We start from the raw sequence: 15865 nt of genomic DNA on the forward strand, positions 1-15865 counted from the left end.
CCAGCGTTCCGTTCTTGTAGTCCGGAAGCTTGTTGTAGTCCGGAAGTTTCGCTCTCGCTGTGTTTTTGTTCATACAGTATGAGTGGGCCAGTATAATTAGCGATTAGTTTCGTTTTAATCCAGTGACAATTGGTAAAGTAACCAGAACCGTTGCCATTTGCTGCTCGTTTTTGCACATGCCGGTTTATCGGTCAGACCATTAGAAATAAAGCGCGTCTCGATGGCAGATGAAGGATTTCTGGACTGGACAATCATTGTACTGACATGTCAACACAAAGACAGTGTTTATGCCTTCCAGAGAGGTGAGTTCATGATTTATATCGCCTGTCTGTGCTTTATTAAAACACGCTTTGTTCACCAAATTCTTTACAATTTTGTGAAGCCGCTGTTCAGTTTCAATTTATTTAATCAACATTTTGACTTCCGTGACACTTCATGAAATTAAAAGGAGAGGTTTAGTAGATAAACAGTAAAACTTACATAAAGTTCCCTGAGTTTAATTTATTATTTTTTTTTACATAGTATTGTGGTAATATGTTTTTGGTCGTGCACCATGATAATACCATGAACTAGCATGTAAATACCATGGTATGTAAATATGGTGTCAAACAGTACCATGGTGTTACCATTTGACAACCTTAATGCACAAACAAATCCCTAACTAATGATGCTACTACAGTGGTAATACATGTGTGTTTACCATGTAAATACCATGTTATGTTATGTTAATATGGTACTGGTTGCATACAGTCCTATGGTATTGCCATCTGATAAAATCAATTTACTTACAAAAAAGTACCATGGTAATTGTACGTTTTAATTGGAGACTTTCATGATGGTAGTATCATGGTATTGAATTGGTATTTGAAGTACTTCATTAATACCATGGTATGTGACTATGGTAGTCATATATCATACCATTTTATAAATTGCATTACCATTGTACCACTACTTTGTTGTAACCCTGACTGACTAACAATAAACCCAGTTATAATAACATAACCAAAACCTGTATGGCCGTGATGATGCCAAGTTTGATGTGTTCCAGAGCTGGAGGTGCGTCAGAAGCGTGGGGTTCTCCCAATCGGAACTCTGCTGCTCACGGTTCCTGACCCTGACTCCCGGCTGGGCAGCGGTGGGGCCACACTGAACGCCCTGTTGGTGGCTGCAGAACACCTGAGCGCCAGAGCCGGATACAGCGTGAGATTCACATTATAGTGAAGGATTGTGTGTGTGCAGATAGTTTGAACACCTGTCATTTTGGCAAGGAGTATCCTTTGTCAAAAACTCCTAATGGATGTGTGAAAGATTCCTAATGAAATTGAGATGAATAAATTTAATATGAAATGAAAATCAAAAATCGAAATGAAAGTTGTCATTTGTAATGTCATGATGTAAAGCCTAAAACCCTGAATCGACCATAAAAATTAAGATATAAACAACTATACATCAAATAAGACATGAGTTTTAAAAGATAAATTAATGTAAGTGCTTTTATAAAATTATAAGCTTCAGATTTCTGCCTTTAAACCCTCCAAAAATTGGCCTCCATTCACTTCCATTGTAAGTGCCTCACTCTAACCTTGATTTGGTGTTTAGGTGGTGAATGCAGATGTTCTGGACGAAGCCCATATTCTCATCCTACACACGGTCAGTAATGAGAGCAGCATTTCAGATTACAATGAAGATGATTCTCCGGCTTGTACTGAGTCTGACTGAAGTGTGTGCGCGTGTAGGGTCGAGATTTTCCATGGGATGGCTGCAGCAGGGCTTTCTGTTGGATGCCGGTGCAGAGATCACATTCTGTAGAAGGAGCCATTTGCTGCTTAGACCTGCTGTTGGATTGTCTGTCCACAAAAGTAAGCAAAGCATTCATACACAAGCATTTTGTACTGTATGTAACAGAATGAGGTGAGCTTATGTTTATGTAACTTTACTTAAGTAGCCACGCTGGTGTAGTTAAACCTCTGTGTTGTTTTAGATTTGCGTTGGATCTCCACCTGGCGTTTGGGTTTGCAGCACTGATATGGTCCTGAATGTTCCAACACGACAATGTGAGCACACGCACGCAAACATCTCACCACACATTTGATTTGACTTGGTTTGAATTCACCCACTGCAAAAGTACTGAAATAAGTCAAGGACAGGTAAGGGAAAGACTGATGGTTTCTGGTGCCCCTTTGGGAATTGGTGCCCTACACAGACTGTGTAATATGCGTATATAGGGAGAGGCGTTACTGGGTGAAACGCTGCTAACAGCACTAATGTGTTGGGCCAAAGTCTGCAAATGAGGACTGAAAATATGGCATAAATGTGACAGTTATGGCCAAAAAACCTGTTGTAATTTAACAGAAGTCACAGTTTTGTCATTAATGAACAAATCATGTTCTACTTCCAGAGGGTCGACTCAGGTGAGCATTTATTTACATTACAAATATCCAGATTTACAGTTTCTATGTCATAGCTTCAGATTTAGAGTTTTAAAGATGTTTCACATTTTTTATTTTATAAGGATTGTTCATCCAAATATTACAATTCTGTCATTATTTTATCACCCTCATGTTGTTCCAAACCCATATGACTTTCTTTATTCAGTGGAACACAAATGGAGATGTTTGGCAGAATGTTATGGACTGACAGCCTCAGGCACCATTCACTTTCATTGCATTTCTTTCCATACAGTTAAAGAAAATGGTGACTGAGTCTCACAGAATTTTTATTTTTGAGTGAACTATACCTTTAAAGAGTCGACTACCAGGCGGATCATTTATCTTATCCTTTTCTCTCTTTGCAGTGATTTCATGGGAAGGTTTCTCTGGTGTTCGGGTTGTGGCGTTGCCAGGTGATGTTTCTTTTGCTGTTAATCACGGAGTCTATCTCACTGATGCAGAGGTGCGGTGTGCAAAGAATTAGGTTGAAATGTATTTTTGCACTGTTAGATCACTTTCTGATAGATTTTGAATTATTTATCTCACAGGGCAGAGTGCGAGACATAATCTATAAGGGCTCAAAAGAGAAGATCAGCTCTACAACACTGCATGATGGGAAAGTACCCCTGGTATGAATTTGATTAGTTGTTTTTGTTACTAATCATGCTGTCGTCTTAAAGATATTCTGGGCCAACATGACATCCTTTCCCTGAAGTCCACTTTTAATATTAGTCAAGGTTTATTGTGGCTAAAATGGTCATAATTCACTTTTAGATGACCATTTGACATCATTTCTCTGACCCTAAAGAGGCTGTTTTTGCTACTGTACCTTTAAGAATTCTATTTGTATACAACCTCTGTTATGATTGGCTAACTTCAGTGTACAAGCATAGTTCACACTGTAGGTTTTATATGGATGTCCTCATGGTTGTAACATCATTCAGAGATCATTTATAGGATTTTTAATATGAATTAATATGATGGACTGGAAAGGGAGCTTTGCATATGTCTACATAGTATCTTAATACTTTGCCATTTTAATGGAGATCTCCGGAAGCATGCATGCTTTAGAATAAAATAATTCTATCATTGTATTTTGTTAATATTAAAGGCGATTAGAGTTCATCAAATGTATTAGATCTCTAGTATGCAGCTTCGTAATTAAACGTGTCTCTGTAAATGCAGGTATCAGGGCCTGTATTTTTCTCCAGGACTGTTTCCGAGAGACTTCTGCAGACTCATGTAACATCTCCGTTAGATGGCTGCACTTATCTCGGTATGGACTCTGGAGCGCCACCTCTTGAGGTAAACACAAACACACTCTCAAACTTACAACATCTTTCAAATTGTTCTCTTTTTTTCTCATCTGTCTCTCCCTCTCTCTTTCAGATTTCTCTCTTTCTGGATATTCTGGTGTGCCTTTGCTCTGACATGACAGAACATGAATTTATCAATGGAGAGAGACCAGGCTGCACTTCCCCCTCCGGACCACAAGGGGCAGTAGTGAAGAGTGGTCGCACTGTGCTGTGGAGGATCCTCAGAGGAGCCTCAATATCTATGTGTAAGTTTTTGCCTTCTATCCCTCTAATTTTCTCTCTAGCTTAAAATGAAAATTTGTACATAATAAATTGGCTCCTGATGTGAACACGCACAAAACTGAGTGTGATTGCGTGGCTATGTAAGGAATGGAATACTAGCTTACTCTATACTGCGTACTACACAGTATACATTATGTATTTGAAAAAAGCAGTATGCTAGATGTTAGCTACATATATATACACCACAATATTAAAACCACTTGCCTAATATTGTGTAGGTCCCCCTCGTGCCCCCCAAACAGCGCCAAGCCGCATTTCAGAATAGCGTTCTGAGATGCTATTATTCTCACCACAATTGTACAGAGCAGTTATCTGAGTTAATGTAGACTTTGTCAGTTTGAACCAGTCTGGCCATTCTCTGTTGACCTCTCATCAACAAGGTGTTTCCATCCACAGAACTGCCGCTCACTGGATGTTTTTTGTTTTTGGCACCATTCTGAGTAAATTCTCGAGTGTGAGACTCTTCAGTGTGAAAATCCCAGGAGATCAGAAGTTACAGAAATACTCAAACCAGCCCATCTGGCACCAACAATCATACCACGGTCTAGATCATTTTTTTCCCCATTCTGATGGTTGATGTGAACATTAACTGAAGCTCCTGACCTGCATGATTTTATGCACTGCACTCCTGCCACATGATTGGCTGATTAGATAATCGCATGGATGATTGTTGGTGCCAGATGGGCTGATTTGAGTATTACTGTAACTGCTGATCTTCTGGGATTTTCAAGCACAAAAGTCTGTAGAATTTACTCAGAATGGTGCCAAAAACAAAATTAATCCAGTGAATGGCAGTTCTGTGGATGGAAATACCTTGTTTATAAGAGAGGTCAACAGAGAATGGCCAGACTGGTTCGAACTGTATAATAAGAATATAACTCGAAGAATATAATAGCAGAATGCTATTCTGAGATGCAGGTTGGCGCTGTTTGGGGGACACAAGGGGGACCTACACAATATTAGGCAGGTGGTTTTAATGTTGTGGCTAATCATTGTGAGAGTATGTATTTATATATGTATATATGTTTAACTCTGCCTATAGTATCCAGTAATCATTTTCGTAATAAATATAGTTTTTTTTATTCACGTTTGTGTAAAAACGTCTTAACTTATGGCATTCCGATCACATAATGGGTTAAGAAAGATTATTTATTTTCCGGTTTGTTCATCACATGGGAATTGGACGGCCAAGTCAAGCGCATTGTATTTTTGGATACAGTGTCTAGTGCTGTCTTACTCTGTTGTTTACTTTACATTTTGTCATCCATTCTATGCAAACAGACAATGTGCACTCTGTGATATAGGTAGAGTCGTATGCTATTATGAACATTGCCTTTTGTCTTTCCAGTTTACATTCCAGAGGGCCGCTATGATTATTTGACGCAATCAGGCCGAGAACATGTTGTTCGTCTTACAAAATCGGGATCAGAGACTATAATTCTCTCTCATATTCAGGTAGGAAATGTATCTCTTAAGTCCAAAGTATACTTCTGTTCTCCACGTACCGCTACGTCTCGCGCATGTGCATCAAATTACTCCACATGGGCCGCTCAACTGTGCGCTAGGCGAAATGGCATGCAAAAAAACAAAGTACCCCTTACAAAAAATCTAAATTAGCCGTAAACTTGTGACAAATGTACAGAAAATTTGCAGCAAATAATTTTCACATGCAAATGAGCTTGTGATTTGCCACAAATGTTTGCCAGAGGTTTGCAGCTCTTCACCGCTAGTGGTGAACCTGCAGCAAACCTTTGGAAACAATGGACAATTTGCCCATGAACTCTCGATTTTTGTAAGGGATACCCTAGCCTCCAGATTATTTTGGTATCTCTGATTATTTTTATTATTTGAAACATTCTTTCTTTTTTAAAGAATGTGATGTCTGTGGCAGAAGGCAGCAGGGTGATTAATAGCGTGTTGGAAGGAGAAGTTTGTGTATCAGCAGGAGCTGTTGTGCAGCACTGCCACCTACAGGTCTGGAGTGGCTAAACTAATTTCAGTTATCTGTTTAAAGTCAACATGAAATTAAAATGGACCCTTGTTACTTTATAAATACACATCCCTGGTCTTCTTGTGCATGAGTCTCTGTAGTATGCCACATTACAGATGAAAAATGGGTTGCAAATGTAATTTCATGTTGATTTTAAGTAAAGCCTGTAGCAGATATTACAATTATAAACATGAGCTAAGTAGTAAATATTATTTAAAGGGTCCAGTCCAGGTGCATTCTGGGTGCCTGCTGTCGGGGCTGGATTTGACTTCATCATCCTGCATGCAGCATCTACCTCTGTGCAGTGACATCATAATTCAGGGACACAGAGTGGTGCTTGGAGAGTTAAAGTTAACTGTGTACACAGTGTTTGGAGCTCATGATTGTTTAGAGGTAGGTTTAAAACTAGTTCCTATGAAGCAGATATTGTGAGTTGTATGCATTTGTTAGGAAGGAGAATATATAAGAAAAATTATGTTGTAAATTTATCACACCACAGGCTCACCCTGATGATGTCACAGCCTTATTCCTTAATCAGAAATGGAGCGAGTTTTACAATCGGACTGGAATAAAGTAAGACACTAAGTCTACATTCATATCTTCCTATCAGAGAGTTTAATCTTGATCTATACTTCAGCTTATTCTGGCCTAAATGACCACTTGGACATGAAAATGCTATTTGACCGAATTTTAAAGTGGCCAACCAAATGTTGTCAACAGATCTTGTCTGTAAATTCCCAGAGCATCAGTGAGCATGTTTACATGCACAATCTTACAGTGATTATGCTTAATAAGCATAAATATCAGTGTATTGTGTGCATATAAACACATACATGATGCCTAAAATGTGCATGTGTGTGTTAAAGGCCTGTGGACCTTTGGGGACCCGAGAAGACAAAGTCTTGCTGTCTGCTGGATGCCCTATTGTTCCCAGTGTTCATGCCACATTCGGGGCCTGTGGGACTGGATGGAGTTTGTTGGCTGCTAGGGGAGGCTGGGAGGCTGGAAAGCTGGAGAGAAGCCTGGAGACTCTCACTCAGGGATATTCTGATACTTACTGACCAGCAGATGGAGTTACGGTGGAGAGAGGAGTTGTTCTTCAGTGTGGGCCGAAGGAGATCTGTTGACACTTTGCAGGGCCACACAGATCTCAGTCTTCTTCCATTCTTCAGAGCAGCAGCGCTGGCTGGCCAGCAGGAGGCGCTACTGCAAATGCTGGACTCAGGTGAGGAGACAGGTGTGAGATATGGTTCATGTATGATGACTTCTGAAGGTAGGGGATGCACCAATTTCGTAATTTTTTTCAAGGGTGGAACCTGGGTCAGCCACCTGTCAAATGCATTTCACCACCAGAGTAAATGAACAGTGACCAAACAAAAACAGACTAATAGTAAAAATTATATATTAGACTTAAATTAAAACTGATTGACTCTCCTACAAAGATCAGACATAGTTTGCAAATGTTAACTTCACAAAAGGTTATTCAATTAATTAGCTTTTGTTAACATAACACTGTGCTTCTCCCTTGGGATGCTCGACTTTACCTATGACCACAAGCACCAAAGCCGTCACTGAACGCTGCCTATACCGGAACTTGATTGGACTGACCAAATTTAGAGATGTGAATAAAGATTTCTGCCACAGACATTCATTATTTACATACCATAATAATATCAAAATCAACTGTGCTCTAAAATCTGTCTTAAGGTCCCAGTATTTGCTGTTTTTCTCAGTGGCTGCAGGCAGCAGTGATGACCTGGGCGTAGCAGCCCGTTGTCTGGCCTGTATCGCTGATGTCCTCGGCTGTCTGGCAGGGGAGGGTAAAGGGGGTTTACGTAGCGGACCAGCGGCAAATCCATCATGGGCTCCTGCTTTCAAACTCCTAGAAGATGAAAACTTACCAGCAGGTGTCCAAGAACTAGCCAGTCAGAGAAACCGCTGGCTCAGTAGGTCAGTGTTTAATTACTTTTTTATCATTATTAATGATTAATAATTATTTACTAATATAAATATTAATCATTGTAATTAATAATTGTTTACGTTTCATTTTAATATGTCTGACTATTACTATTAACTACTAATAAAGAGTAAATATTCAATGAGATTCTTGGAATCTTAAAGTGTAAAAAACTGAACTTGTTTAACTTTCCTTGAACCTTAGCTGGTAATGTAGCTGTAACAAAGTTCAATGGAAAGGAAGAGGCGAGAACCGGCTTGATAATATCAATTATATTTTAATACAAAACTGAACCAAAAAGACAAACACTCACAGGTGTCGGACAGCTGCCCGTTAATCTCTCTCTCTGTCGCTCTGACATCTCCGGTTGCCTTTATCCCTCTCTGGCTTCATCAGCCTAATTAGGGGCCGGGTTTGCAGAATTATGACCTGGCCCCGCCCTCCACCCTGCCACATTCCTCCCTCGTTCTCTCAGGCCGGGGAGCCCCCGGTATGACATACATCCCCCCCTCCCTCTTTCCCTGTGCCTTCCGCCCCGTCTACCGACATGTCATCCCCATCTACCTGGATCAGGGAGGGAAACAATAATAACAAAAAAATGTGGTACCTATACCCTGTAAAGGGGATTGTACCAAAAAAAATTATAATAATATTTAAAATAGAGGGAAAGGCCAACACAGAGTGGCAGCAGGAGAGAGAGAGGAGAGAGAAAAAATTATAACTTGCTCACTGGTTCTCCGATACACCGTAACCTGGTCCTCAGTCACTCCACCCTCTAGCAGACGACAGCCGCGCATCCCCGGGCGGATTGGAGGCAATCCTCCGGCCCCTTGTGGATGGAATGCCTTGCCACGTTCCGGTGGACGGAAGGGGTCTCCCGCTCCAGGCAGTCGCTTAGGAGCCCCTCCTCCCCTGGTGGCCGGCAGATGGCCGCAGCTGCTCCGCTAGGGTGGATGGTAGTGGCAAGGACTCTGCTACAGCACATCCCTCCTCCTTCCCGGGTTGCAGCACCAGTGTAACAAAGTTCAATGGAAAGGAGGAGGCGAGAATCTTGTTGATAATATAAATAATAGTTTCATATGAAAATGAACCAAAAAGACAAAAGCTTCCCATAACTCTCTCTATCTGTCACACTGCTTTCTCCGATCACCCTTATCCCTCTCGGGCTTCATCAGCCTAATTAGTGTCCGGGTGTGCAGAATCACGATCCGGTCCTGCCCTGTGCCCTGCCACAGTAGCATATTAATAATGTGATAACATGTCATGGTGATTTTGTTGCTCGGCATCCCAACAGACTTTCAAGTGTTTTTCTGTGCCGCAGTCTGAAAATATGCACCTTATCGCTTATTGATTATAATGGGGGTGATCTATTTGATAAATCTTGTAATTTCCTTGCAGTGTAGACATGCGTGTATTTATTGTGTTATGACCATTTCAGTGGTAGTTATACTCAGTTGATGCTGATTAAGTGATTGTGATTTGCTCTCTAAAGACCAGATTTGTTGGTGCGAGCTGCCAGGCACTATGAGGGGGCGGGGCAGATACTGCTGCGGAAGGCGGTGATGTCAGCACGCAAGTTTGTGTTCATTGGTCAAGGAGAGATGCTGCCAATGGGTGAATGGCAGGAAGTGGAATGTCCTGCTCGACTGGATCTGTCAGGTGAGCACAAACGTCATGCAATTCTACTGCACTACAGGAAACGTACACAACATTTAATCCTAAAACAGATGCTGTTATAAAAAGCAGCTCACAATTGAAGAAAAACACACAAGCAATTTATTATACAATTTATGATATTAGCAGATTATTATATTCCACAACAGTATAATGCAGTATCAAACCTATATATGTGTATATGTGTGTGTGTGTGTGTGTGTGTGTGTGTGTGTGTGTGTGTGTGTGTGCGTGTATGTGTGCGAGTATGTGTGCGTCTGTTTTATATCTTATATTGCACGTTTTTCATATTATGAGTTTTATATTATATTTTATATACAGAATGTATATAAACAGTGTGGACTTATAAGGTGTGTTTGATTCACTTACAAGGTGGCTGGAGTGACACTCCACCTATTGCATTTGAGCATGGCGGACTCGTGGTCAATGTGGCCATCAAGGTGGATGGAAAACGGCCCATTGGAGCCAGAGTTCGACGCATTCCAGAACCTCATTTGCTATTGGTCTGCACCAGTGGTGAACCGGGTTGCATTATTTCCACAGAAACACACTGTGAGGTTCTTACTGACCTGGAAGACTATTGCCAACCACAAGCTCCAGGTGAGACGCTCTTTGTTGATGTGTTGTTGTTCTTTGCAAAGACGTATGTGTTGATGCCCAGGTAAGGGTGGTGTTTGTGTTTGTTGTGGATAGTCTGTCTCACGTGTATATGTGTGTTTTGTATGGTCGGTTATGGTCAGCATAAGTAAATATTTAAGATGCTCACTAAAGTTGTGTGTGTTTTAGGTGCCCTACTCAAAGCCGTGTGTGTGTGCAGTGAGTTGGTGTGTGTATCGTCTCCTCTCTCTCTGAAAGAACAGTTATTGCAGCGGTGGGGTGGTGGACTGGAGCTGCACAGCTGGTCGACATTACCACATGGTTCTGGACTCGGTGAGTAAATTACAGCTCTGATCATCATGCTTTAATTTGTGTGCAAAATAGCTGCTTTTTGGTTTAGTTTATTTGAGGTTTGCAAAATATACAAAATGTACCTTTAAATAAAAGAAATAAAGATCACAGAAATAAAGTTGAGAAGAATGATTTGTGTGTTTATACTGTAGGCACCAGCAGTATTCTGGCAGGTGCGGCTCTTGCTGCAGTTTACAGATGTACAGGGCGGAGCTATGACACAACCTCTTTAGTACATGATGTTCTTTACCTGGAGCAGATACTCACCACCGGTATGAGGAAGCTTTTATTAAAGTGTTCTAGAAACAGTTTGAAATAAATCATAATTTTTGCAATGTTGTTTGGAGAAACTTTGTAGTTTGTGTCTTGTTGTGTTTCAGGGGGTGGATGGCAGGACCAGGTTGGCGGGCTGTTTGGAGGGGTAAAGCTGGCACGATCCGCAGCTAAGTTGCCACTGAAAGTGGACGTAGAGCAGCTACCTCTCTCTCAAGACTTTGTGTCTGTTCTGCAAAAGCATCTCCTTCTAGTTTACACTGGAAAGACGCGTTTAGCACGAAACCTGCTGCAGGTATGAGTGACTGATTCTGAGAGTCAGGCTTTATTTACACTCTGAACATGCTGTCTGATTGTGTCTGTTTGTGCAGGATGTGGTGCGGAACTGGTACGCACGTTTATCCTCAATCGTACAGAATGCAGAGCAGCTTGTGACCAATGCAGAGGAATGTGCACAAGCCTGTAGAGAGGGTAAGAGTCCACACACACTCTTGGTCTTCACGTCTGTTGAATGTTTTGAGCGCTACGGTGCCTGGGAATATCTTCAGCAACACCGTATTAGATTTCTTTTTTTACAACTTCATCCTCTTTCTCTCAGGATCTCTGTCCAGACTGGGTGTGTGTATGGACAGATACTGGCAGCAGAAGAAGCTGATGGCTCCGGGCTGTGAGCCAGCTGCAGTGAGAGTTATGATGAATGCACTTTATCCTCTGAGTTTAGGACAGAGTCTAGCAGGGGCGGGAGGAGGTGGCTTCCTGTTCTTGCTCACTCGTGACCCGCAGCAGCAGGAAAGAGTGAGAGAGGTTCTCAGTAACACACAGGTGAGTGATTGAGACAGATACAACCAGTGTGGGGTGTAATCTAATTACAAATCTGCTTTTTTCCTCCACTGTTAACATTAACTTTAGACATCACTCTCTGTGGTTACATGAATACCTATTATTTATACAGTATTTTCGGAAAACATGCGGCTGTTCAGCACACACACACACACACACACACACATACGTCACCTGTCAATCAAACAGGGCGCAGCTGTTACTAGATCACTAGTGAATTATGAAATTACGCACTCTGGATTATTTTCAACAGCAGAATAAGAATATGAACTTCCTAAAAAGTGACACAGTCCTAGGCTATCACAAAAATAGCCAGTTATTTTTTCGTTATTGCCGTTTAAATCAGTCTGCTTGTCCGGTCAGGCAAGTAAAATTGTCTTCCACTTGCCCCTTCAAAAATCAACTTTTCCCGGACAAACGGACAAGCATTAATTCTTAGAGCTGTGTATCGCAAATTTTCTTCATGATAAGATACACAGTGGACGTGACGCATATATTATAATTCACTACGTCACGAGCAATCATGTTATAATCAAGCTGCTGCAAACACGCGCGAGTGACGAGCGTCCCCGCGCCAAAGTGTGCATCAGCCGGAAGAAAATTCAATCTCTGCCCTGGTCACTTCATGCAACTCTCAGACAGAGAAATGCCATATTCATAACCCGCTTCCTTTTTATTTGAACTTTAATAAGGGAGGCTTTAAATATATAACACAGAGGTGTGAAACAGAATGTGTCGCAATAATCATTTTATCTTGATTTATCTTGTTTTCATAATCGTTGGAAGCAAAAATCGCAATTGAAAATACAATTTGATTAATCGCTCAGCCCTAATGTACAGTAGAGTACATTAAAAAAAAATATTATTACGTAAATATGTACATCTGTTTGTGTTTTTGTGATTGAAGCTGAAAGGTGTGCGCCCCCTAATGAACAGTAAGTCAGTAATCTGATTACAATATTAGAGAAGTAATTTGTAGTGAATTACTTTTTGGAGTAACTTTCCTACCACTGGGTACAACCTTTCCAGCACAAGAAAGTAGGATGTATTGTTTTTTTTACAGTATGGTTATTCTTACATGCACTTAAGATAAAGTTTTATCTCGTTTATCAAAAATAATTGACTTTGTAATTAACTCATAATTAAAATGCAGCTTTTATAGTCAGTAGAACAGGATTAATTAAGTAATTTATTGACGCTACCACTAAAACTCCAAAACAAGATGTACAGCATGTTGACACAAAGTGTGCATACAATCTTTTCCACATTGCAACTTATTCTGCCCAAGAACTGCCCACTTCCAGGACCCCGTTCAACCTAAAATAAGTTTTTGTTTGAAATTGCATTTTGGATTGCTTTTATCCAAAGCATCTTACAGTGCACTTATTACAGGGACAATCCCCCCGGAGCAACCTGGAGTTAAGTGCCTTGCTCAAGGACACAATGGTGGTGGCTGTGGGGATCGAACCGGAGACCTTCTGATTAACAGTTATGTGCTTTAGCCCACTACGCCACCACCACCACTACTATGTTCATGTCTTTCATCCACACTGCAATGGCATTTTCCTCCGCCGAAATCCACATAACGAGTAGGCCTACTGCATACTTTAGAAAACTACGATGTCAGGAAGTTTTCAACCAAATACATATTAGTGTGGATGAGATCTTAGACAGGAAGAGACTGTTCGACTGAGGTTTAAATGACCAACAAAGATGTCACTATGTGTCGTTTACGGGTGGATAAACCTGAAGTCGTTGATACCTCAAAAATAGACTGATGGATGGTCCTCAAAGTCTACCTCATACAGATGGCAATTGAGATTGCAAAAAGGATCGCTGTGGACTCTAGTCCAGTGGTTTAGATTCAACTATGGAAATAAAACTAACAATATATTGACTTTTAAAGCGCTTTACTTTTAAGGCTTTTCTCTACCAATATTTCTGTGTGATTCATTGCAATGTGATTTGCCTTTGGGTAAAGAGAATTGGACTAGAAACCATTAATGCTTAATTTAACCACTGGTAAAAATATAAAAGTTAAATGTATTTAATGACTATTGATGGTCCTGATGTTGTTGTTTTCACAGGGTATTTGTTCATTCACTGTGCATTCGGTGGAGTTGGATATGGACGGTATCTCAATCACTCAGAAGAGCTCTGAACATCTTGACTAACATCCAACAAGTGCTGCTCTACTAACACATGATCAGCAATCAATTAAATGAGAGTTGGAGGGCCTTTCATACACTAAATAATAAAACCGATATATTTTTCAGTAAATGTAACTTGTAGTATACTTGTATTTTGTGTAGAAATAATGAAGAATAATTACGGATTTTTAGGAATTGAAATGTACCAAAAATGACATTTGATAATTGCGCAATACCATTTAGGTTTATTCTTTTTTGCACTAAATGTGAAAGAAATTTTTACTCTGTCCCTACATCTTTTGCATTTTTATTACCTGTATAATGACGAACAAAGTAACGATTAACTTTTAAAATGTTTATTAAATAATGAAACCATTGTGCGTATAAATGTTATCTGCACATGCTATATAACAACTTACTTGTTTCACAGCGAGACCTTGTTTTAAGGAAAACTTGTTTCTTACATACTAATATTTACCTGGTAGCTCAAGTGTATTTGAGGTTATTTTGTCATTGAGCTTTGACTTGATGGATAATAACCTGGCTTTTTACGTTTATTTTTTTTGTTTTGTTACGACTGGTAAAAAACTAACAGTTGATTGGCAAAACTGCATTACTTGTCATGTTTCAGTTCTACCGGCATACAATAGACAATATGTGTTTTATATATGTGTCCATAGTGTTTTATAGTTTCCTTTTACTGTAAACCACTCTACATTTTTGGTTGAGTGTCGAATATGAGTAAATAGTGACAGAATTGCTGCAGTGAAAACTTTACTATTACAGTATTGCAGTAGCAACATGAAATTGCTGCCAGTGATCACCAACAAATCCAACATACATGGACTTTGGTTTCAAATGTGTAAAAATAAAACACACATACAGTAAATCAGCTGTTTGTCAATGTTTCTATGATCTGTTCATTAAAAAAACTCTTTTCAGCTTTTTACTATATTTACTGTAAGGTTTGGAACAATGGGTCTTCAGTTCTGGCATGCTGTGTGCAAGCAGTTGTAAATAAGACAAAAAAGATCCATGATTTTGGTATTGTGTAAGCTTATATGTACAGAAAATTTAAGTATTTTAGAAACGTTTTAATTGCCTGGATATTCTGTGAAAACTGATGTAATGTTTCGGTCCACAACAGACGGATGTCAGCATTGTTGACACCCAGAAGTTGTTTATCAAACAAATGGAAAATTAGTAAATGGTCTGCACTTATATAGTGCCTTTTTAACCTTTACGGTTTTCAAAGCGCTTTACACTGTGACTCATTCACCCATTCACACACACATTCATACACCATGCAAGGTGCTAGCCTGCCATTGGGAGCAACTTGGGGTTCAGTGTCTTGCCCAAGGACACTTCAGCATGGAGTTGTGTGGGCCAGGATTTGAACCACAACCCTGCGATTAGTGGCCGACCCCGCTCTACCAACTGAGCCACAGCTGCCCAACTTGTAAACAGACTTGAGCAACACCTTCAGAAACAAATGTAATGTGTCAAATAACATGAACTTGTTTTATTGATACCTAATTTATTATCTTGATCTCGCACCTGCTGTTAAATCTATGTTTTTCCTGTCACATGTATTGGATCAAATTGATGATCGTTAGTGCTTTGAGCAGGAATGCATGTCAACTTTTGACTTTTTAGAAACTGTCAAACATGTTATTTATTTTATATCCTGTTTTGGAGTGCCCATTCTCCCGACGCAGTGATGCACCCACTGAGAATAATTTTTAAAGAGCCTTGGTTATAGGTGATTCTTTTGTAAGGAACGTGGAAATAGAGACTCCAGCCACCATTGTTAAATGCATTTCAGGGGCACGAGCATCTGATATCAGATCAAATTTACAAGTGCTGACTAAAGCTAAACATAGATTTTCTAATAATGATAATACTAATAATACAAAGTCAAAATAAATCACACTGATGACCCTTCAAAAAGTGTTTGTGATATCTGTAAGGACCATGTCCTTATTTGTCCTATTATTGCCTAAAAT

At 40.0% G+C, this 15865-nt stretch overlaps 1 protein-coding gene across 2 annotated transcripts; it reads left to right on the forward strand.

Moving 5' to 3' along the window:
- The first annotated feature begins 51 nt into the window (after positions 1 to 51).
- Positions 52 to 14952, forward strand: LOC127640449 (L-fucose kinase). 2 transcript variants are annotated; one of them, XM_052123032.1, is made up of 23 exons: positions 52 to 302; positions 1049 to 1200; positions 1600 to 1650; positions 1737 to 1859; positions 1982 to 2054; positions 2795 to 2892; positions 2978 to 3058; positions 3615 to 3734; positions 3819 to 3990; positions 5376 to 5482; positions 5900 to 6001; positions 6237 to 6410; positions 6517 to 6590; positions 6884 to 7242; positions 7751 to 7967; positions 9467 to 9633; positions 10021 to 10248; positions 10435 to 10578; positions 10749 to 10868; positions 10977 to 11164; positions 11241 to 11340; positions 11468 to 11691; positions 13797 to 14951. In XM_052123032.1, the coding sequence occupies exons 1-23, from the start codon at positions 221 to 223 to the stop codon at positions 13881 to 13883; spliced, it is 3243 nt and encodes a 1080-aa protein (XP_051978992.1). In that variant the 5' UTR covers positions 52 to 220; the 3' UTR covers positions 13884 to 14951. The 2 variants fall into 2 exon arrangements, with proteins under 2 accessions (XP_051978992.1, XP_051978991.1); XM_052123031.1 differs by having other exon boundaries at positions 3615 to 3990; positions 13797 to 14952.
- The last annotated feature ends 913 nt before the right edge of the window (positions 14953 to 15865 follow it).

This window comes from Xyrauchen texanus, chromosome 49 (genome assembly GCF_025860055.1).
Source record: "Xyrauchen texanus isolate HMW12.3.18 chromosome 49, RBS_HiC_50CHRs, whole genome shotgun sequence".
NCBI classification, from domain to species: Eukaryota; Metazoa; Chordata; class Actinopteri; order Cypriniformes; family Catostomidae; genus Xyrauchen; species Xyrauchen texanus.